Source organism: Sinocyclocheilus grahami, unplaced genomic scaffold, assembly GCF_001515645.1.
Source record: "Sinocyclocheilus grahami isolate Dianchi unplaced genomic scaffold, SAMN03320097.WGS_v1.1 scaffold672.1, whole genome shotgun sequence".
Lineage (NCBI taxonomy): Eukaryota > Metazoa > Chordata > Actinopteri > Cypriniformes > Cyprinidae > Sinocyclocheilus > Sinocyclocheilus grahami.
In genome coordinates this window covers 501,159-524,485 of record NW_015505851.1, presented here as the reverse complement: position 1 = coordinate 524,485, position 23,327 = coordinate 501,159, and the positions used below count along the sequence as shown (strand labels likewise).

Genomic DNA, 23,327 nt, shown 5'->3' with positions numbered 1-23,327 from the left:
TCTATCTATCTGTCTGTCTGTCTGTCTATCTATCTGTCTGTCTGTCTGTCCGTCTGTCTGTCTGTCTGTTAGTATACAATTCATAGCCAAATAATTGTTGACATCTTGCTTGAGCAGATGAACAAATGCATGTTGTAAAACAGAAAGCATATGACATCACAGATAAATGACTCAGAGAACACCTAATTTACTGATATTTCGTGTTTAAATGACATTATTTTGTTAACTCAACCGTACACCACAGTTCACACACCTGCACGTCCCTCTCTCCTCGTGTCTCTTTAATTGAACCAGCTGTCGTGCTAAACCCCGTCAGATCTGGACAGTGGATTGAAGTGGCTGGTCATCATAAGAAGGTCTGAGTCCACTGCAGCGGAATCGGTCCGGTAGCGTTCAGTCATCTACATGGCAGCGCTTTTGGCGCAGCGGGTCGCTGTTGTACACGGGTTAATCATTGATCGCTGACGTTACAGCGGCTGTGTGTGTGTGTGTGTGTGTGTGTGTGTGTGGACGCCGCACAGCACTGCAGTTTCTGTGTTTCAGCTCTTCTTTCTGCGCCAGACCGACTGTGTTATTACCGCGCGTGGATCTCGGTCATGCCCGGTGAAGCGCGAGCGTGTCAATGCCGCGGGAGCTGCAGCAGCACATACGGTAGATTACCAGAGACATTACAACCTCTCTTTATTAAGATTCAGTTTATGTGATGTTTAATGTTTATTGCACATCATATTTTGAGGATGGACGGAGACAGTGGTGCGTGCATGATATGTTTATGAACAGATGTTCTGGTCTGTTTTGCAGTGGTTTAGTCAGGTGATGCATGTTGTCTATGCTATGTCCTTATAATCAAAGCTATTCGAAAAGTTATTATGGGCTCAGTGTCTCGAATTAGAACTGGCTTAAATGTAGTGACGTTAATATGAAAATACGAGTGCATAGCTATAATTTCTTAATCGTCTGTGCACAAATAGTGCGGATGGTTTCCTTCAGCTCTTATCAGTCAGAGGCAGCATTCTTATTCTCAGATAGTTTTATTGTATTTCAGATGTGATACACCAGTGTTGCCTTCATGCATCAGCACTTCTGCGTTACAAACGGGTGTTTCTTCAACAATGGGCACTTTTGGTCCTGTGGGCCTTTAGAAACACCCTTAAAATTCACTTTTCATATTCTCACTAGTTCCATCAATTCATAAACACACCACAAAAGAAGTCTTTGTGCCACCATGGACATTTCAATGTCATTTCCAACATACATTCTGGATTGGAAATAATGGTTGCGGAAATGACATTTTAATCATTTTTTTACATTCTTGCTAGTTTGTATTTTTTATATTCTAAACAATATTGAAGAAGTCTTTGTGCCACCATGGACATTTCAATGTCATTTCCAACATTCATTCTGGATTGGAAATAATGGTTGCGGAAATGACATTTTAATCATTTTTTTACATTCTTGCTAGTTTGTATTTTTTATATTCTAAACAATATTGAAAACCACACTTTTGGATAACTTGACTAAATTAGAGTTGCAGTGGCAAACTCTTAAATTCATATTAACCTTAATTGTTCTGTTTTCTTAGTGCGTAATGTGTCATATTTCGTTTTGTCCTTGCTAAACAAGTAAATGATGCTAACAAGACAAACTGGAGCTAGAGCTACATTTGTGTTTATGGTGAAAATGATGGCATGTCCGTGGGACATAATGTGTGCAATATTTATATGAATCATTTTCACACAATAACTATTAAAATAGTTTTATTTCATCGGTTGTTTAGCTTGCATCATGTAATGATACATATATATTTTTTTACCGAATTTCATATTTTTTTTCTTTTTTACAGTGTACTGTCAGCCTTAGAGGTTTACTTTGCATTGCAATACAATAGAAATAATTGAAAAATCAGAGGAAGGTGTCAGAATACCAATCACTCAAAATAATATTATGCTATATTCTATTCCATATGTGTGCGATAGTAGAAACACCTCGCTCCTCAAATCCATAAAGTGTGAGTCTCAATTCATCTTCTGTGGACTATGATGTGCTTCAGTACTTCTGTCAGTCTCTATCAGGTCTACAGTACATCATGCGTCACTCTATCTGCTGTGTTGAGATGATGGGACTGTCATAACCCAGATTATGAGACACTTGATGACTCAGTTAACATCCATCCATAAGTAAACAGTAGGTAAAGCGTTCCTGCTCTATATCAGATATACATCTGTGCACCCTGGACTGCTACGCAGGCCTACCTTAACTATAATTAGTAGGAACTATCTTTACACCAGCTATCGTTTTCATGTTGACTGAGGTCCAGTAAGTCAATTCTTGAAGATAAGAAGTGTGTGCACTATAATCCATGAGACGATAGATCGATCACTAATGACGTTTTCATAGCTGTTATGTGAACTGGGCCTTTCAACTTTATCAGAGTTTTGATTCATGCACATTTCAGATTATACACTCTAAAAAGTGCTGGGTTAAATACAACCCAGTGCTGGGTAAAATAGGGACAAACCCAGCAATTGGGCTGTTTTGACCCAGTGGTTGGGTTAAATGTTCAACCCAACCTTCTGGGTAGTAACCCAACCGCTGGGTCAAAACAGCCCAATTGCTGGGTTTGTCCCTATTTTACCCAGCACTGGGTTGTATTTAACCCAGCATTTTTTAGAGTGTACACTTATGTAAACCGGAATGAATGGTTTTATGCTTATACTTAACTCCTTCAATTGTTTGTTCTTATGGCAACATACTGTATTAAGGCATATTAAAAATAACTTGTTATGAGTTAACCCAAAAGTTGGGTTAGTCCATATTTGACCCAAAGTTGGGTTGAAACAACCCAGCATTTTTTAGAGTGTAGGTAGCTAGAGTTCATTTACAGTTCATCTCATTTCCCCAGCTTTTTCAGTCCTTCATCGTCTTCAAACAAAGACAGGTCTTTATATATCGCATCTGCATGTTCACGCAAGCATCATATCTCACCCTGTGTTTGTTTGCATGTGGGTTTGCCCTAAACTGGAGCTTTTGCAATATCTAGAGCTGGTGTCAGTGGTTATATCCAGTGTTTTTTGCATAGTCAACGGAACTCGTACAGGTTTGGATTAGGGCTGTCAAAAAAAAAAATTTGAATTTCGAATATTCGTTGAATTTAAAATAAAAATCCACATTCGAATGCATAAACGTTGCATTCGATTTTTAGGTGTGCGTCGGGCAGCATTATCAGCGGCGCACGAGATGCGATGACAATGTAAGTGTCGTTGCATTTTAATGTTTTTGTTAGCCTGTCCAGTTGAAGCCACTAGATGCAGCGCTGCTGCGTTGTTCATTCAAAATATTGCAGAAAAAGAGAACAATCAGTAAAGGAAGATGTTGTTTACATCAAAACCGAAACCAAGCCGTTCACACAGAACACATATTTATCACATTTTCTAGAGGGACATCTATCAGCGTTGCACTCACGTCTCGCACAAGAGAGCCGCATGTTTAGAAAGCCATGAAAAATTAATGTAAGTTCAACTTTTAAAAAACATGTCTCAAGATGTTATGGCGGTTTTCCCCATCCCACTGCATCTCGTGTTTTTAAATGAAGAAAGTACTCTTTGTGATTGGTTTTCGGTCCTTTGTATTAAACTATACATATAATTGTTTAAGCAACTTTATTAATTATATGTGGTTTATAAGCATTATTTTAAACATTATGCAAAGATAGTCGCGTTATTTTATTATGCTTTGAAGAAACGTGCATAGTATTTTGCTCGATGCGCCCTCTTGTGGCCTCAGGAGAGAAGCCAAAAGTTTTTTTTCCCCCATCTGAAATTATGCCTTTTAAATTCGAATATAATTCGAATATTGATAATATTTAAGCCCTAGTTTGGAACAACATGAGGATGCATATGATGTCTGAATTTTCGATTTTGGGTGAACTATCACTTTAAGAAAAGAGTGGTGGCTTTATAGTATAGCTATAACTACATCCCACCCTGTGTTACAACACTTGCCCACATACAGTATAGCCTACGTATAATTCTTTATATTAACATTTCAAGAGTGTTTTCACATAATAACCACAATATTCATATTGCAAGAGGACATATTTTCACCTGACAGCAAATAGATGTTCACAAACAGAAGTTAGTGACTGCTTGACCACTTTCTTTCTGTCACATTCAGAAGTAGTCATTATTTATTATCTCATTTTAGCAATAATGAACAGGAGTCTGTGCTCTGCTGTGAATATACAGTAGTCACAGCTGAAGACACATCACACAGGCATTTCAACAGCGTCTTTTTTTATGATGTGCATGCTGTATTTCATCAAGTGTATTGATTCTCTGCATGCATATGTCCGTTTATTGACTGCATCGTGTTTGCTGTGAATGTGTCAGGCGATGGAGAAGCTGTGGGATCTTCCTCCGGCGGAGCAGAGCTCCAGTGAGCGCAGCAGCTCGCCGAGTCCCGGAGACACGCTCCCCTGGAACCTCCCCAAACACCAGCGGGTCAAGCGCTCCAGATCCGCCTCCGGAGAGGTGCTGGACCCGGCCGAGAGGGCCGTCATCCGCATCGCAGGTCTGTTGACTCATATCTGCTGACCTAATCATGACGCTAGAGGAAACATCATATTGATTTAGCTAAAGAGCAGATATTTCAGTGTCTCTTTCTAATAGAGGCACAAACCACTCGAGTATGAATCATTAAGGCAAATTTCAGCTGCAGTCATGTGGGACGCCTTTAGCTTGTTGGAGGAGTGTAGTTAGAACGGATTTATTGCATTAGACAGCATTACAGCTTTAGATAAGAGGAATCATAGCCTCAGAGTGTAATATTAATGAGAAATATGAGCCATGCATGAATAGAAACTAATTTTATATATTAAAATTATATTTTTGTTAAGAATTAGAGTTACTGTTTTATATTTATATTTTTTTATATTATATAGGCGCATCTCAAACAATTTGAATATTTTCCAAACTACCTAAATATTTAAAAGATAATGCTTTTTTTTTGAGAACCGATGTGGTTTGAGGCTGGCTTCAATCCGTTTTATGACTTTCTTCAACATATTTCTTTAAAGTTTTGTCAGGGATATTCATTCAATGTGATGTGTTCTTGTAGGTATCATATTTTTGTCTTTTATAGGCTGCAAACGAACAGCGCGCATCTGAAGTGTCTCTGAAGGAAATAATGCATTATTTATCGGCTTTAAGATATCGGCCAAATTTTCTTATCAGGCCGATACCGATAACAGAAAAAATGAGCATTTATCGGCCGATACCGATATGGTGGCCGATATATCGTGCATCCCAAAGTATAAAAATTAAGTGAGTTTTTGCTTACTACAAGAAAAATATGTATTTTTATTTTTGTTATATTATTATTTTATATTATTATTATTTTTTTTCTGCTTTCTGTTTTTTGGAAAACAAAAGTCTTTTATAGTAAATATGTCTTGATTGAAGAATGTGTAGTTGTACTGGAAAATGACAAAACATTTTTTTTTTTTTTGCAGTGTAGTTTTAAGTGGCTTGATCGGTTGTCTGACAGGAATCACTCAAACCTGTTCACACACCATGACGTCACACACCTGTTCAACAAAACGTCTTTCTTTAGAGCACTTTTGAAAGTTTCAGTCAGGCTAGTGAAGGAGGAGCTGTGCAAGAGTGAACAAAGACTGAAAGAAAGCAAAATAAAGCAAAAATATATGTGAAAGAAACATGGGCTGTGTTTGGAACGGAAGAGATGTTAATAACATGCTTAATATTGCTTTGTGAGAGTGGAAATGAAAGGTGAAGTCAAGCACATAAGGCAGTGCACTTTTGAGTATAGTATTGCTCATTGCACACTGCTCACAATATACTGCATACTTCCTGCCATAGTTTAGCATGGTATCTGATGCTGCATGCAGTGATAAAACATTTGAAAGAGTAGGATGATACGTTGTTGTTTAATTTAGCGAGTGACATCCAGCTATCATGTTACAAATATTACATAGTTATTTTCCATTTTCTAAGTCGTTTTGGGTAAAAATAAACGGAGTGTCTATTTACACTAAGCCCGCCTTTTTGGCAGAGGCTATTTACACTAACTCCGCCCACCAACATCTGATTGGGCTAGTCAACATTACAAAAGACGGGTGATTGCCATCGACTTCAGTGGCGCAGGTGGTAAAGAGTGTATTATGCTCCTTTTAATGCGATCGACCCGAGTTCGAATCCGCCTTTTGGCAAACTTTTTTGTTCCCCCTTTTACAAAATTTCAAATCACATCATAAAAGCATTTATTTTTAATAAAAATGAAGGAAATAATTAAAAAAAGTTGAAAATAAAGTATCGGGTAGGTGTAGGGGGAGGGCCTTTGTTCCAATAAGGTGGCATCCATTTAATAATTTGAATTCAAATTAAAATTTACACTCAATAAGTTATTATTGCATACTGTTTTATAATATATTACAATACTGAGGTGCAGATAATTCAGAATAAATAGCAGAAAATCCTGCTGTTTTAACATAGTGTAAATAAAATCTATACTTATTTGCACTTAGTGAAATTTTTTTTAAAAAGTAAAAAAAAAAAAGTACAAAAAACTTTTAGCATATCACTAAAAAATACCAAAATAGCCGCTGCCTAGTCTAAACTCTTGGCAGTTTGAGAAAGAAAGCAAACAGAAACATGCTTAAATATGTGGCTTCCAGAAACTTCCAAAATGTTTCTACAAAGTGTAATAATTTTTGTACTTTAAAAAAAAAAATTTAATTTAATTGAGCTGATTTATATTTTTATGGAAAATGTGATGCACTGAAAGTTTTGGGCAATTAAGAATTTTATTTTTTTGTAAGAAATTAATACTTTTGTTCAGCAAAGATGCATTAAATTGATCAAAAGTGACAGTAAGAACAATTATGATGTTACAAAAGTTTCAAATTTATTTTTTTACATTTCAAATAAATGTTCTTTTGGACTCTATTAATCTGTGAATCCTGAAAAATAAAGTGCTTCAAGGTTTCCACAAAAATATTGTGCAGCACAACTGTGTTCAACGCTGATAATAATCAGAAATGTTTCTCGAGCAGCAGATCAGCATATTATACTGATTTCTGAAGATCATGTGACACTGAAGACTGGAGGAATGATGCTGAAAATACAGCTGCGCATTACAGAAATAAATGACATCTTATTATATATTCACATAGAAATCAGTTATTTTAAATTGTAATAATATTTCACATTTTTTACTGTATTTTTGATCAAAACAATGCAGACTTAGTGAGCAGAGGAGACTTCTTTCAAAACACTTATGTACCACTACTATACACTGCATTCACATCTTTCAATAGTTGGTAGTGTGCCAAACTGTGAGAGGTGTGTTGGGTGTTTCGTGTGGATGATCAGATTGATGTCTTGTGTGTCTTTAAGAGGCGGAGCCAGTCAGGAAGCAGGGGGTGTGGCTGGCGCTGGCTTTGGAATGAAGTTTAGAGTAGAGCGAGAAACACCACACACTCATCCACAGCAACACAGAGCCGCACATCATCATCATCTACCGAGGACAGGACCAATGGCCATGTACGAGCCCCTCTGCCTGCCGCCCAACGCAGACGAACAGGACATATTCACATAGAAATCAGTTATTTTAAATTGTAATAATATTTCACAATTTTTACTCTATTTTTGATCAAAACAATGCAGACTTAGTGAGCAGAGGAGACTTCTTTCAAAACACTTATGTACCACTACTATACACTGCATTCACATCTTTCAATAGTTGGTAGTGTGCCAAACTGTGAGAGGTGTGTTGGGTGTTTCGTGTGGATGATCAGATTGATGTCTTGTGTGTCTTTAAGAGGCGGAGCCAGTCAGGAAGCAGGGGGTGTGGCTGGCGCTGGCTTTGGAATGAAGTTTAGAGTAGAGCGAGAAACACCACACACTCATCCACAGCAACACAGAGCCGCACATCATCATCATCTACCGAGGACAGGACCAATGGCCATGTACGAGCCCCTCTGCCTGCCGCCCAATGCAGACGAACAGGACTTTGTTCAAGCTTATGAGAACGTCCGAGAGAAATATAAAGGTACCACACAATGGGGAAAGAGTGGAAGTGATGACTTGAATCTGTGTGTGTGTGTGTTTGCTGGAGCCATGTGCAGCCGGTCTTCAGCTGCCGAGTGCTTATTGATCCGCACACATGCTGTCTGTCTGTCAGTCTGTCAGTCTGTCTGTCTGTCTGTCTCTAGAGTTTGACAAAGTTCAGAGTGGATTTGCTGGAGACTTCTGAAGGCTCTCATACTGACCTCAATAGCACTGCAGCAGCTCTGACAGACTGATTTTCACACTGGGCTGAATTCATCCGGCTGTCGGGATGCTGTCTTCAGCTCGGGTCACTCGGGTTCAGCCGGACGAGGCTGTGTGATTCTCCTCATGCAGTGTCTTTATACGTGTGTTTTATTTACTGACCTGTGGTGGAGAGAGTGCCCTTGCCTTTGAATGTCTCATGTCAAGTTTGTAATATCTACATTTTAGGAGCTTGATTTTTGCTCTCATCATCTCTGTTTTTTCTTTTTACTTTTTCCAGCACTTCTATTGTTTCTCGGCTTTGACTTTATGATTAAACTACCATTCGAAAGTGCAGGCAGATTTGTTATGTTCTGCTCTCGGCTGCATTTATTTTAGTAAACATTTATACAAAAAAATATTATATATATAAATATATATATTTTTTTTTTGTAAAAATAGTGAAATAGTCTCATCATCTCTGTTTTTTCTTTTTACTTTTTCCAGCACTTCTATTGTTTCTCGGCTTTGACTTTATGATTAAACTACCATTCGAAAGTGCAGGCAGATTTGTTATGTTCTGCTCTCGGCTGCATTTATTTTAGTAAACATTTATACAAAAAATATTATATATATAAATATATATATATATTTTTTTGTAAAAATAGTGAAATAGTATTACAATTTAAAATAACTGATTTCTATGTGAATATATGGTAATATGTAATTTATTGCTCATGCAGTGTCTTTATACGTGTGTTTTATTTACTGACCTGTGGTGGAGAGAGTGCCCTTGCCTTTGAATGTCTCATGTCAAGTTTGTAATATCTACATTTTAGGAGCTTGATTTTTGCTCTCATCATCTCTGTTTTTTCTTTTTACTTTTTCCAGCACTTCTATTGTTTCTCGGCTTTGACTTTATGATTAAACTACCATTCGAAAGTGCAGGCAGATTTGTTATGTTCTGCTCTCGGCTGCATTTATTTTAGTAAACATTTATACAAAAAAATATTATATATATAAATATATATATTTTTTTTTTGTAAAAATAGTGAAATAGTATTACAATTTAAAATAACTGATTTCTATGTGAATATATAATAAGATGTCATTTATTTCTGTGATGCGCAGCTGTATTTTCAGCATCATTGCTCCAGTCTTCAGCGTCACATGATCTTCAGAAATCAGTATAATATGCTGATCTGCTGTTCGAGAAACATTTCTGATTATTATCAATGTTGAAAACAGTTAATATTTTTGTGGAAACTGAGATGCATTTTATTTTTCAGGAATCACAGATGAATAGAAAGTTCAAAAGAACAGCGTTTACTTGAAATAGAAATCTTTTGTAAAATTATAAATGCCTTTACTGTCACTTTTGATCAAATTAATGCGTCCGTGCTGAATAAAAGGTTTAATTTCTTTCCCAAAAAAAAAAAAAAATGAATAAATCACACTGACCCAAACTTTTGAATGCGAGTATATCATGATTTCCACAAAAATATGAAGCAGTGTATGTGTAAATACAAATAATAGTGTATTATAAAACAGCTGTTTGTTGATATGAACGATTCCTCGAATCATGTGTCTTGTTGAGGAAAGTTGTGCTGTGTTACGTTACTAAGTGATCTTTAATCAAAAGAAATCAGACAATAAGCTGATTTCTTCAGAAAAAGTGTCTCTGGGCCGTTCTGAGTTCTCTCACCTGATTGTGAGGAAGACAGTGTTGATGCTTCCTCTATAAATATCAGCCCACTTCTGTCCCTGTGTTGTGAGTGGGACGGAGATCTGTGCTGAATCACTGTCTCGTCGTCCGTGTGTGTGTGTGTGTGTGTGTTTGTAAATTAGGAGTTTACAGAAGCAAGCGGCGTTCTTGTCCTTTCTCTGTTCCTCTGCCAGAGACTCTATGGGATCTCCTTATTAAGGCACGTCAGACGGGATGTTCTGCCTCTCACTCCCTCTCTCCTGCTCCATTGCTCATCCTTTATTTGACATATTTTGTCTTATGGTTACAATATCATGTACTTTTATCTTGTTAAATATATTAAAAACAATAAATCTTTAGGACAAGATGCATTTTCTTAAGAAGCAAAATGACCGAAATGAATTTCTACCTAAAGTAAATGATGACCGAAATCTCTTAAGAATTTAAACGGAACATTATACATTTTATTCAGTTTTATTATTTTGATCGCTTGCTTGCTTGTACACTAGTTTACACCAAATCATGTTTTTCTCGATTTCAAGCATCTATTTTTTCACTAAATTTGTCACTGAGTTTTAGTGTTTATTTTTATTTAGTTATTTATTTATTTTATTGTATTTAATTTTTAACACCAAATAGTGCTTTCCCCCTATTTTAAGCATTAACATTTACAAAATTTCTCACTGAATTTGTGTTTTTTTGTATCTAAGCTCCAAAATGTATTTTATTTCTAATATTTATTTCATTTTATTTTATTTTCCAAATAGTGCTTTTCCCCTATTTTAAGCATAAACATCACTAAATATTTCATTGAATTGTAGTTTTGTTTTTACTCTCTATGTTGTTGTTGTTGTTTAAACATACCATTGCCAAAAGTTCACCAAATTTCAATGGAAATGAGTTTTTGTGCATCTAGGAATCAGAACGTCAGACAGGTAATGCATATAGAGTCTAATGATGAATGTAGGTTATTGTTATTATTATTATTGTTTACAAACAAATTAAAATGAAAGCTGTTGCTTTAAGAACATGGCTTGTGATGAGTGATGGTGGCCTTGTTGCTTGCAGTTGTTTGTTTTGGTTGTTCCTCCTCTGATTGGTCTAGAGAGTGTCAGCTGATGTCAGTATCGGAGCGAGAGCGTGAGCTAATCCTGTCCCGACTCCTCATTCTTACCCTGACCTCTCCATATACACAGCACAGATTTATGACGTTACTATATTTCATTGTTCCTTTAAAAATGGCCATAAGATGAGGGCCAGTGACAATTATTACAATTTTTTATTTATTTTTTGGTAATTAGATTCAGTGAATGTGTAGGCTATGTGTCTGTCTCTGCATGTAAATCAAGCTTGACAGTAGTTCACTCCAGTATTTTACTGTATGTTGCTTCATAAAAGCATATATTGTGTTGACGAATAGTTGTTGCAGTGGCTGTTATTAATGCGTGCTGCGGTGTGAGACGGGTTTGGATGCTGGGTCAGTGTGCTGCTGTTCTGCTGATGTCTGACAGTGGAAAGTATTTGTTCTGCAACTCATCTGTGACCCTGTGGAAAGTCAGCAGTCTCTCTCATGAGGTTCATGCTGGTTTGATGGAAACGTCACTCACAGCCCAGTGTTTCATTACGGCTCGAGCACTTCCTGCGTTTAGCAAGAACGGTTGCCATGGAAGCATATCATAATGTTTGAGAGAATTTCGTATGAAACATATTCTTCTGTGATGTCTATCATCTAAAGAAATGACAACTATGTTCACTTCCTGGATCGACTGAAACTGATGGCAAAGCAGATTTTTCTTGCTTATTGAACCATATTTTGTTTGACAACTTTTTGACTGTAATTAACATGTTTTTGATCTAAAGGTGTAGACTTAATGCTTGAAATTAGTTTCGTAGACAAATCTAAATTGTACCTAAATGGGGATTTCTTAATGCATTATTTTTTTTGTTAGGAAAAGCCTTGCGTGTTCAGCACGTTTCTGCTTCTCCTTCAGATTCTCCAGATTCTTCAGAAGTCCAGAGTAAACTAGGCAAAGAAGAAGCTCAAATATAAGACTGGAAACGTCACTCACAGCCCAGTGTTTCATTACGGCTCGAGCACTTCCTGCGTTTAGCAAGAACGGTTGCCATGGAAGCATATCATAATGTTTGAGAGAGTTTCGTATGAAACATATTCTTCTGTGATGTCTATCATCTAAAGAAATGACAACTATGTTCGCTTCCTGGATCGACTGAAACTGATGGCAAAGCAGATTTTTCTTGCTTATTGAACCATATTTTGTTTGACAACTTTTTGACTGAAATTAACATGTTTTTGATCTAAAGGTGTAGACTTAATGCTTGAAATTAGTTTCGTAGACAAATCTAAATTGTACCTAAATGGGGATTTCTTAATGCATTATTTTTTTTGTTAGGAAAAGCCTTGAGTGTTCAGCACGTTTCTGCTTCTCCTTCAGATTCTCCAGATTCTTCAGAAGTCCAGAGTAAACTAGGCAAAGAAGAAGCTCAAATATAAGACTTTGTGGGGACATGGTGTAATGTCCTGAAAAGTCACCTTCTCCTTGTAATACCTATGTTATACCTTTGTCATTATACAAATTTATGTCCTCATTTGTCACAAAAATACACACACACACACACACACACACACACACACACACACACACACTCTCCTCTCTCTTACTCTGTGTCTCTTTACCTCTCTCTCTAACAGCTTGCCCCATGCAGTCCTGCTGAAACCCCCAAAGGGCTTAAAATAACATTGCATGTTGCCCCTGCTTGCATGGCCTCCAATTAAACAACTATTTTTGGGCTTTGGCAGTCTTGATTGTTTAGCAAGGGCCAATTGAAATATCACTGTATTTTTGGCACTAAGAAATAAATGCATGCTTGTTGTAAAATGCAAGCTTTCTTTATGTTTGGAGTCTGTGCATATGATTGATCAGTGATCGGTTGGTGGCTGTGGCATCATGTGTGTAGATGTGTGTGTGTGACTGCATCAGAGAGATATTCATCTGTATCATCGTTATTATGCGGACAATACTGGAACAAGCAGGGCTCAAGAGATTTCACAGCGCAGTGCGCAGCTTAGCACATCCCCTTATATGGCTGCTTCATTTCCAGTGCTTTTTCTGCCCACTGTGCCATATACATTGATAAAATGGTGCAAATATTTATTCAAAGAGATGTTTGATTTGCAAATTCAATGGTGCATTCACAGAACGTCATTCAGTTTTAATGCATTTCTCATTTTCACACATTGCTGCAAAAATGTAAGTTTAAAATATACAACGATTTGCTTCCAGATCAAAACTACAATCCTTAGTTAATTTATAATTTTAGGGTTAGGTAAAATATACCTAATTACATTATTAACCAATTAAAAAGAGAATATTGTGTCATTTGTTTTTAATGTCTTTGATACTTGAATTGTATTGCTGTCATGTGACAGAAACAATAATTGAGTAAAAGAAAAACAATGATTCAGCTGTTTTTAAAATGCTATGAAAAAATTTAAATAAAAGTAATAAAAAAATGCCAATAAATGTATCCCAATAAATATTAAACATTTTAAAATTCAAAGAACAATAATGACAAAATGAGGATGTTTTGCCATTTTCAAAACAATCAAAATCATTATCACACACTGATGATTTGTTTTATTTTGTCATATGAAATATATACATTATGTACAGAAAAAGGAAAGAGACAGACAATGAACAGAAAGCACAATTTTTATCTTTTATATTGGCAGACCTGTACTTGCTTGTTGTTCCACGCTATTGTCATGATGTCGACCGACCATTGATATAGCAGCAGTGTTGGATATGTATGTAAAAGTGAGCGGTCACACAATAGATGAGAAATGTGTGTTATTGCTGGTGTTTGTCTGCAGGTCAAAGCTCAGTCCCGCAGAAACTCACACCGAATGCAGCTTCCTTATTAGGAGTTTCTGCTGAAAGATTTCCACATAGTTGAGCTCTGAATTGATCAGATGTGAAGAATGAGAGAGAGAGAGAGAGAATGCATGTGTGTGTTTGACGGAAGTGGTTGTGTGAGTATCTGTGTGTTTGTTTAATCATGTACCTTGAAGCTCAGCATGTTGAGGTGCACATGGAGCCTAAAATGCACTTCTCAGCCCCAATATTAAAAATGCTTAAAAATCTGGTTCTATGATATTGAGGTTATTTATTCTCATTTATTAACACCATTAAAGTTCCATATCATCTTTCCTTTTAGTGACCGACACAGTCATAGTTGTACTGTCATCTGTCACCGATGTATAAATCTCATTCTGCATCTCAGGGAAATGCTTTTTGTTTCAGGGAAATCTCAAAATCTGCCACCGTTACTGATATGAATCTATATACCAACAAGCAGAAAAACGTCAAAACTAACTGGTTTAAAAAAGATGATGAATTTATGACATCACATCCGTGACAGGAGAGTTCTGCGGTTGAAATTGCACGAATTAACAACTTTATTTAAGATGACAGAATCAAGACTTTATTACTGAAAGTATAAATCTGTTTATTTGAGTTTTTTTTTTTTATCAAAACAATTTTTCCCCTAAAATTAAATAGTTCTCTAAATTAAATAGTGATATCTTTTATATTCGCATAGGCCGTCAGAAAATCCATATTTGCTCAACCTCTAAAAATATGGGTCCCCTAAGGAAGCTTGTTTCTGCCATGGGATAAAAAAATAGAGTCCGAATAGTGAAATATAAAATGAAAATGGCAAGGTGTTAACTCACAATTGTGTTTTTGTAATTTGCAATAGTTAGATATAAATTTGCAATTCAGAAATAAAACAAATTCAGTTGGAACTGTAAGAGATAAACTTGCAACTGTATGTAAGGGATAAAGCATAGCTAGCTGTGACCTGATGTGGAGGCAAAGAAGCACCCGACATGAAGCGTATATCATAGTCATTGGCCAGCATTGATAAGTTAAAGCTAATAATGTTTGCAGCGCAATATTTGACCGGAACGGTAAAAATGACCATTATTTTCATCAGTTACAGCTTGTTTCTAGCATTCTGCCCTTTATAAATCAGACACAGAGATGAAGTAGTGCAGTAAGATCACATTTATTTGAATTAATTAGTAATTCAAACAAAGTAATAGAGAGAGAGAGATGATGGTTGTGTGTGCGTTACCTGCGTCTGCGCATCTCTCTCTACAAACAATGAAGCTGTGTGTGTTTAGTTACTTCAAAAACAGTGATTTTATCCCCTTGTTGCTGATGAATATAGTGTAGCGATTCAGTATCTTAGCAATTTTATTAATAAAAGTCATTGGGCAGCGCTGACAACAAGTTTCTGTGCTCCTGAATGTTTCTGTGTGTGCGCAGCACGATCTCTGATCTCTCTCTGTGTGTGTGTGTGTGTGTGTGTGTGTTTGTGTGCATCTGTAAAAGCAGCGCATTATTATAGAACAGTGCGTAATCTGACTTGGAACTACCTGTGCATTAAACTGTTCTAATGCATTCCTGCCAGCCAATCAGAATCGAGTATTCTGACAGACCATGGTATAAATGTATATAACTATACACTATGCATTGCAGCATCATGAATTGAAAGGAGGTCCCAGCCACTAAATGATTTATTTAGATTCATTTCTTAATAAAACAGCATGTAAAATGAAGAATATAGTATTTTCAGAGTAGTCACATTGCTGGCGGTATGAGATGTGTCTCAGTATTACACCATTTTTCCACAATTATTCTTATACTTAATGCTGAGTGTTACGTAAGACGGATCTGAGTTTGACATTGAGCGGGATTTCCCTTGATGTCAGTGGTTGTTTCTTGGCTTGTCATCACACTGCTCTCTTTGTGCCAGATGGAAATCACAGTAGCGCTTTCCACAGAAGTATTGAGGGGTCAGTCTATAAATGACTGTGTGTGTGAGCGACTGTGCTGCTCAAAGGTAATATCTGACCACACAAAGAGCTTCTGTGTGCTGAATGAAACCCACCTGCTCCCCGTCCCTGGCCTTGTGTGCTTATTCACTCTCACTAAGTCCACACGTTTGTGCACACAAACTTACAGAGACCGAGTAGTAGTTATTCATTTAGCAGATGCATTTATTCAAGGATACTTAGGGCACTCAGTAAAGTTCACACTGTTTCAGAGTGATGATCTTGATTTGAATGAGGATGAGACGTCACAGAAGCGCAGAGGAAACTGCAAACTAACTCTGATGTAGCGTCTGTTAACCAATGAGAAATTCATCTTCTTCCACTTCATTTGTGATGCAAATGCTCCATCTGAGCCTTCTTTAGTGTGTAAGAATCTGTACAGTACACTTTCATGTTCAGTTCAGACAGCACCTGGTTAAACGTGTGTGTGTGTGTGTGTGTGTGTGTGTGTGTGGTTGGAGAATACCAGCACACAACACTCAGAGGCAGGAGTTGTAGTTACACATATGCATGCACAGAAATGTCCTCTCACTGTCTTTGTCCACACACACACACACACACACATACCTGGTGTCGGAATGTGGACGGCATGGACTGTTCTAGTTGTGAAGGAAGTCATCACCTCTGTCTCTCCGAGAACATTCTCTCCCCCTCATATCCCAGATCTCTGTGTGTGTGTGTGTGTGTGTGTGTGTGGTTATTCATAAAGTGTGATTCATGCCATGTGTGTAAAGGAGAGATATAGAGATAAAATGACAGAGTGAAAAGTAAACTAAATTTACATTTTATGTTGAAATGAACTTCATTCATTCATTCATTCATTCATTCATTCATTCATCTAGTTAGTTAGTTAGTTAGTGTTTTATTTCCAGGATTTAAATTACATTTTGAATCCCAGATTTCAGTTTATGTGAGTAAAAGAAGATTAGGGGATAAAATGAGTCTGAAGGTCTGAAAAGTTAAATTCACATTTTTAAGTTAAAGGGGTCATACGACGATGCTAAAAATAACATTGTTTTGTGTGATAAATAGCATTATTTACGTGGTTAAAAAACATTATTTGTCCACATACCATACATTATTGTTGCTCCTCTCTTTTTTTATTGTTGTACCTCTCATTTTATTTTATTTTGACCACTCATACACACTCATGCACTCACTGACACTCAACCAAGAGTACAGATGGCATTTGTTAGAAATGTAATTACTCTGCTTCTGATTCCACTTAAAGTAGATATGCATTTAATTAAATATATATTTCCAGGATCAGTTTTCCCAGAAACTGAAATCTCAGCTTTTTTCCTCTGATCTCAGACTCATGGACTCTGCTGTAAATCTCTGTGCATCTCTCATCGGAAACGTTGCAGGGAATTTCATCAGGACCTGTCACAGTTTCAACTGGCCAAGGACAAGTTTCATACTTCCGCACCCACGCACACATGAAAGTTTGCCCTTGCTTTATTTGGGATATAATCATCCGGCTACCAGAGCATGAGTCAGTGTCATGCTCCGATGGAGACGAGCTCACATACCAGACAATCATTTCTCTCCAGAAGTTTCTCTTTCGAATTAAGAGCCCTCTATTGGAGCAGAGCGAGAACCAATAGTTGGCGTTTTTATTTTTAAGCACCCTGAGGAGCGTCCGAGTGAAGCGACAGTCAATCCTCTGAGATCACGCATGGCACCCTCATTCTCAGTTTACTACTGCTGTGATTGATCACTGATTTTTATCAGATGACACGTTTGTAGCATTTATGTTGGGCCAGAAAGCGGCAGCTTACCGCAGTACAGTGGCATGTGAGAAACTCAGACTTGAATGACTGGATCAGCATGAGGATCAGGAATGTCATGGCGGGTCACCCGACACACAGCTGCTCATGCATCCCTCACATACTCCACCAAGAGCGCCGATCACCTTCATCATCAGGAGGTTAATGATTCCTCTTCTGATTCCACTCCAGTCAAATCAAATTAGTTCTAATTCAACAGGTCATTAGAGCTTTGATACATCGTATACTCTCAGAAACAGGTCACTGGAGCGAGACCCTTTCAAAAGGCCAGTACGCTTTAGATACAAACATGAACTTTTAAAGTACTTTTTTTGTACCTTTAAGTTACTAATATCTACCTTCTAGGGATAAATGAAGTACAGAGATGAACTTTTTAGCTGAAAGATGACAGCTTTGTGCGTTGTATTTCTGAAAGTCTATGGTGATGTTTTTTTGTTATTTTTGTTTATTGCTAAAATTTAGAAACCTTCTTTTGAAATTCTCATGAAATTCTGAAATTTTAATTGAATTAGAATTTAAGTTAAATTAAAAGAAACTCGTAACAATAAGTGTCATTTTAACTACAATAATGCAGTTTGTCATGGCAAACTTGACAAAATCTTGTTTAAAATGATCTAATTATTTCAAAATGTCCTAACAATATTATACCACATCTACTATATTTTGGTTATATTATTATTAAAAAAAACCTTAAACTTAATGTAAAATATTAGTGTAAAAAATTTGAAATATTATTACAATTTAAAATAGCTGTTTTCTATGTGAATATGTGTAAAACTGTAATGTATTTCTGTGATGTGCAGCTGTATTTTCAGCATCATTCCTCCAGTCTTCAGTGTCACATGATCTTCAGAAATCAGTATAATATGCTGCTCAAGAAACATTTCTGATTATTATCATGTTAAAAACAGTTGTGCTTCAGAAATCAATCTAATATGCTGATCTGCTGCTCGAGAAACATTTCTGATTATTATCATGTTAAAAACAGTTGTGCAGCTTCATAATTTCATAAAAACAGTGATACATTTTATTTTCCAGTATTCTTTGAAGAATAGAAAGTTCAAAAGAACAGTATTTATTGAAAATAGAAATGTTTTAAAAAATGGTTAATGTCTTCACTCTCACTTTTGATCAATTTAATGTGTCCTTGCTGAATAAAAGTATTAATTTCTTTCAAATTGGTGTCGATATAGACTACTGAAATGTTATCGTAACACCACTAGTTTCAGCGAACGGTCTGTATGCACTAGAGAGCTAATTTTGCATTTCAGAAGAGCAGGGAAAATCCTGCTTTCCACGATATATGACCTAGAACTAATAATGATCTCAGATGTGGATCCCGAATGCTGTTCTCCACAAGAGTTTTAAATAACTCTGAAATGGGTTTCCCCTTCCCTGTGATTGGCATTACGCCGCTCTCCTCTTCATTTAAGAGCTGCTTTTAGCTTGGGAAGCCTAATGTTTGTGCTAAAAGAGCGCACAGTTTTGTGCTTCCTGTAGTAGTTTATTTGAGGGCCGGTTTGGCAGCGCTTCAGAGGCAAAGCATTGTGGGTGAGGTCGGCAGGAAAAGAGTGCCAGCTCTCTACTGAACTCTGTAATTAGCGCGTGTAAGTCTGATTACAGTGAGTGTTATTATAATTTCCACAGCAGAAGGCCATCTCTGCGTCAGCAACACAGTCAACAGGTTTCCAGTGTCATAACAGGAATTGGAAAATGAAATTGCTGTGCTGCTCTCCTGTTTCATGCAGCATCCTTGTGTGTTAAATGCCATGTCTGTTCATGCTGTATTTGAGCATATCATACAGTGCAGTGTGAATGCAGGAGTCTGCAACGTGAATCATAAACATGCTTATAGAAATGAGTGTATGAGAAATAATGTTAGAAATGCACAAATGAACTTTGTCACCAGCCATGAATAGCAGCTGATTTGTCATCAGAGCTTTGAAGCATTGTATGGTAATCTCTACTATTGCTCTCATCTAGAAATTCTGATTATATTCCTGTTGTTTAATTTGCACTTGTCAACTTTGAGATTTTGGGCTATTTTGCTTTCATAACATGCCTTCTTGCGGACTAGTGGAAAGAAAACATCAAAAAACACATTTTATTTGAATACATTTTTATCTATTTGCATCTCTGCATCAGTTAAAATATATACTGTATATCCTGAAGAGACGTTTTCTCGAAATGAGTTTTTTCTCCATTCACTTTAGCAGCACTTACTTACACCCGACTTTACAGCTTTATTCCTAGCTATATTCTGAAAGGTTTTACTGAGAGACTTGTTCGTATATCATTCACCTAATTTATATACAGAGTTCTGGCATGTAACTCTAGATGGCGCAGTCCGATAGGTCTAACTCAATCTGACCTATTGACATCATTATCACGTGGCACAGCTGATTGGTTCTCTCCTGTATCGGTAGCCAATGAGCTCGCTGCTCAACATTCAAATATATGACTAGTGCTTGCCATAGCAGTCGCAGCTTGCTTCAGAAACCCTCCACCTTCCCCAGCTCCACCTGTATAGATCTGCTATGAGGTGATTCATGTATGCTATATGGGGGTTATTTAATGTATGTTATATTTGCAGCAGCAGTATTTCTTACATGCTCACAGCAGCATGTTGTGGATGTATTGGTAGCAAGTCTCGGTACTAGCTCTGCCGCAGCAGCAGCAGCAGCGTAGCAGATCTATTCCGCCAAGACCAAATACATTGTCATGTACATTACCATGCCAATCCCTCCGAGAGTTGTCATGACAGAAATAACATTTTCTTTCTAAAACATGGTGAAAACGTAGAAATGCTAAATGAATTCCCTTTAATATTTTTTTTAAAAATGCCACCTTTATTGTTTCCGTGTAAACACCCAATACGGGAATCTTTGAAAACGGTGACGTCATGTGCGTTAGGTATGTAGACATGCGCAGTACGTTTCGATTTTAAAGGCAAGCGTGAACAAACATACACAACAATGGCGGAGTACATGGTACTGTTGTTGTTGCTGCTCAAGAGTTCGTAGCAGATCTATTCCGCCAAGACCAAATACATTGTCATGTACATTACCATGCCAATCCCTCCGAGAGTTGTCATGACAGAAATAACATTTTCTTTCTAAAACATGGTGAAAACGTAGAAATGCTAAATGAATTCCCTTTAATATTTTTTTTAAAAATGCCACCTTTATTGTTTCCGTGTAAACACCCAATACGGGAATCTTTGAAAACGGTGACGTCATGTGCGTTAGGTATGTAGACATGCGCAGTACGTTTCGATTTTAAAGGCAAGCGTGAACAAACATACACAACAATGGCGGAGTACATGGTACTGTTGTTGTTGCTGCTCAAGAGTTCGCTAACGCTTCTTCAGCAAAGTGTGGATTTTCTTCACCAATATTACAACCAACAGTGGAGACGCATCATATACAACATATAATCGTCACTTCCCTACAGGTGCTGTTTACTAACAAGGTGACAGCGCCAACTACTGGCTTGGCATACGTAATACAGCGTTTCTGGCAGTTTTCGCGGATATGTGTTAACGCAAATCGTTTTGAAAACGTTGTCGTGTATACGTGAAACTTTTTAAAAATGCAAGAGAAGTCGTGTAAACATAGCCTTACACAGGCAAGCTCCTCACGGTTTCTTCAGAAAATGTGAAAATCTACTTTTGATTATTGTTTACTGTGTCATTGATGTGAACATGTTTTAGTAATTTATAGCTTTGCTTGCACTCATCGCTGCATCTGTTAACTATTGGCTTTTGCACTTAAGTGCACTCAAGACATGTTTTCATCTGAAAGGTTTTTTTTTTTTCATTGCTCTTGTCTCATCCTGCAGTTGTGTCAGTTCTGCAGTGCTTTTGCGTCGCCCCAATACATCTTGTCTCAGTCTGCAGAAAGACATCACTCGGCAAGGCTTGAGCTTTCAGCTAAATATATTTTGTCTTGTTTGCTGTGTGACATGCTGAGTCAGCAGCATCCATTGAGTATATATTCAGAAATATGCAGAAATGTGTTCTGTTCTTTAAAAATGGGTATGATTGTGAATGGATTGCATGATTAATATTCCCCTCCTACATCTAATCATTGAAACCAGATTGTAATTGAGGTGGTGAACAGTTTTGGTTTGCAAAACTGAATGAATATGCACCTTCCAAAGTTTGGTGCAACTAAATTTTACAAGTTTACAACAGTTCAAACGTTTAAGGTTGGTAAGATTTTGAAACATTTTTTAAAGTAGTCTCCTCTGTACATCAAGGCTGTATTTATTTGAAAATACAGTAAATACAGTAATATTGTGATTATACAATTTAAAACAGCTGTTTTCTATGTGAATATACTGTAAACTGTAATGTATTTCTGTGATGTGCAGCTGTATTTTCAGCATCATTACTCCAGTCTTCAGTGTCACATGATCTTCAGAAATCATTCTAATATGCTGATTTGCTGCTCAAGAAACATTTAGAAGAAGAGCGTTCAAAAGAAAAGAATATTTGAAATATGTCTTTTGTAACAATATCTTTAAATTGATCAATGCATTCTTGCTGAATAAAAGTATTACATTTCTCACAAACACATAATTAAAACATGATTTCAGATGTTTCTATGGTAGTTGACTCTGAGTAGAATCAGGTTTTGTGACGTAGTATCAGCTTGTGTGTGTCAAATCCTCATGTATCCTCAGAGATGGAGCTGTATTCTGGTAGATGGTTTAATTGTGTCTGGCCTGGACCAGCGCCAGAAGAACTTTTGTAAAAGTGAGATAAGCAGCTGTTTCTGTTGTCTTATGGTTGGCAGGATTACATGAACTTTCACTCAGAGCTTTATTTAGATATCCGCAGTCAGCCGTACAAAGACAGTTATCAGTATGATGACTTTGACATCATGTGTTCGTCTTTATCACCAGAGTAGTTTGGATTTGAAATGTCCAGACTGAAAGACGACTAACTCATTGTCATTTGACTGTGTGAGCACAGCCTCTAGTGGACTGTTTCCTCCTTCCAACCAGAGATATTCTTGTAAAGCGTAGTAAACCATACAGGTTTCCAGATGTGTCTGTGTGCGTCACTGTCTGAACTAATGAAGCTTAGTGTGTGGCACTTTGCCCTTGACCTTTTCTCCGACTCCGTGTTTGTGTGTTGAGGTGCTGACGTGATTCGCAAAACAAAGGAAACCTGTGAGTGTCTAACAACTTCCACTTTCCTCCATTCCCAGCATTCCTCAACAGGAAGGAATGATCTGCCAGGGCCTGGGTTTCCCCAGCAGTGTCAGTCTGAGTGTGTGCACTGCTATTAACATTCATACTGCATTATTTTCCCTGATTCAAGTGGTGTGAACTCTTAGACACCAACTGGACTTGACATCACAAGCTGAAGAACGTAGAGAACAAGTCATTTTTACTGCTTAATTGCAGTGAAGAGGAAGTTTTGAGTTTTGAAACTTACAGTATGTTTTTGTAGTACAATGAACTGTCGAAAAATAGAGAAGTAGCGGCATAGCTTTTTACATTACAATGTACATTCAAGTGCAAAATGTAGGGTGGGACTTGGTTCTATGCTTCGGCTGTTGATTGGATGAATGTTAATGCATTTTTTGATCAAATAAAACAAATAAATAAATATATATACAGTATATATATATATA

The 23,327-nt window shown here is 37.0% G+C and overlaps 1 protein-coding gene across 1 annotated transcript in view; it reads left to right on the top strand.

Annotated features, from left to right (window-relative positions):
- The first annotated feature begins 320 nt into the window (after nucleotides 1-320).
- Nucleotides 321-23,327, top strand: part of LOC107559055 (microtubule-actin cross-linking factor 1-like) — a 37,212-nt gene continuing 14,205 nt past the window's right edge. Inside the window, exons 1-2 of the mRNA XM_016242789.1 lie at nucleotides 321-651; nucleotides 4,389-4,569. Of these exons, the coding sequence (XP_016098275.1) occupies nucleotides 4,392-4,569 (178 nt within the window). The 5' untranslated portion in view covers nucleotides 321-651; nucleotides 4,389-4,391. The remainder of the gene's footprint in view (nucleotides 652-4,388; nucleotides 4,570-23,327) is intronic.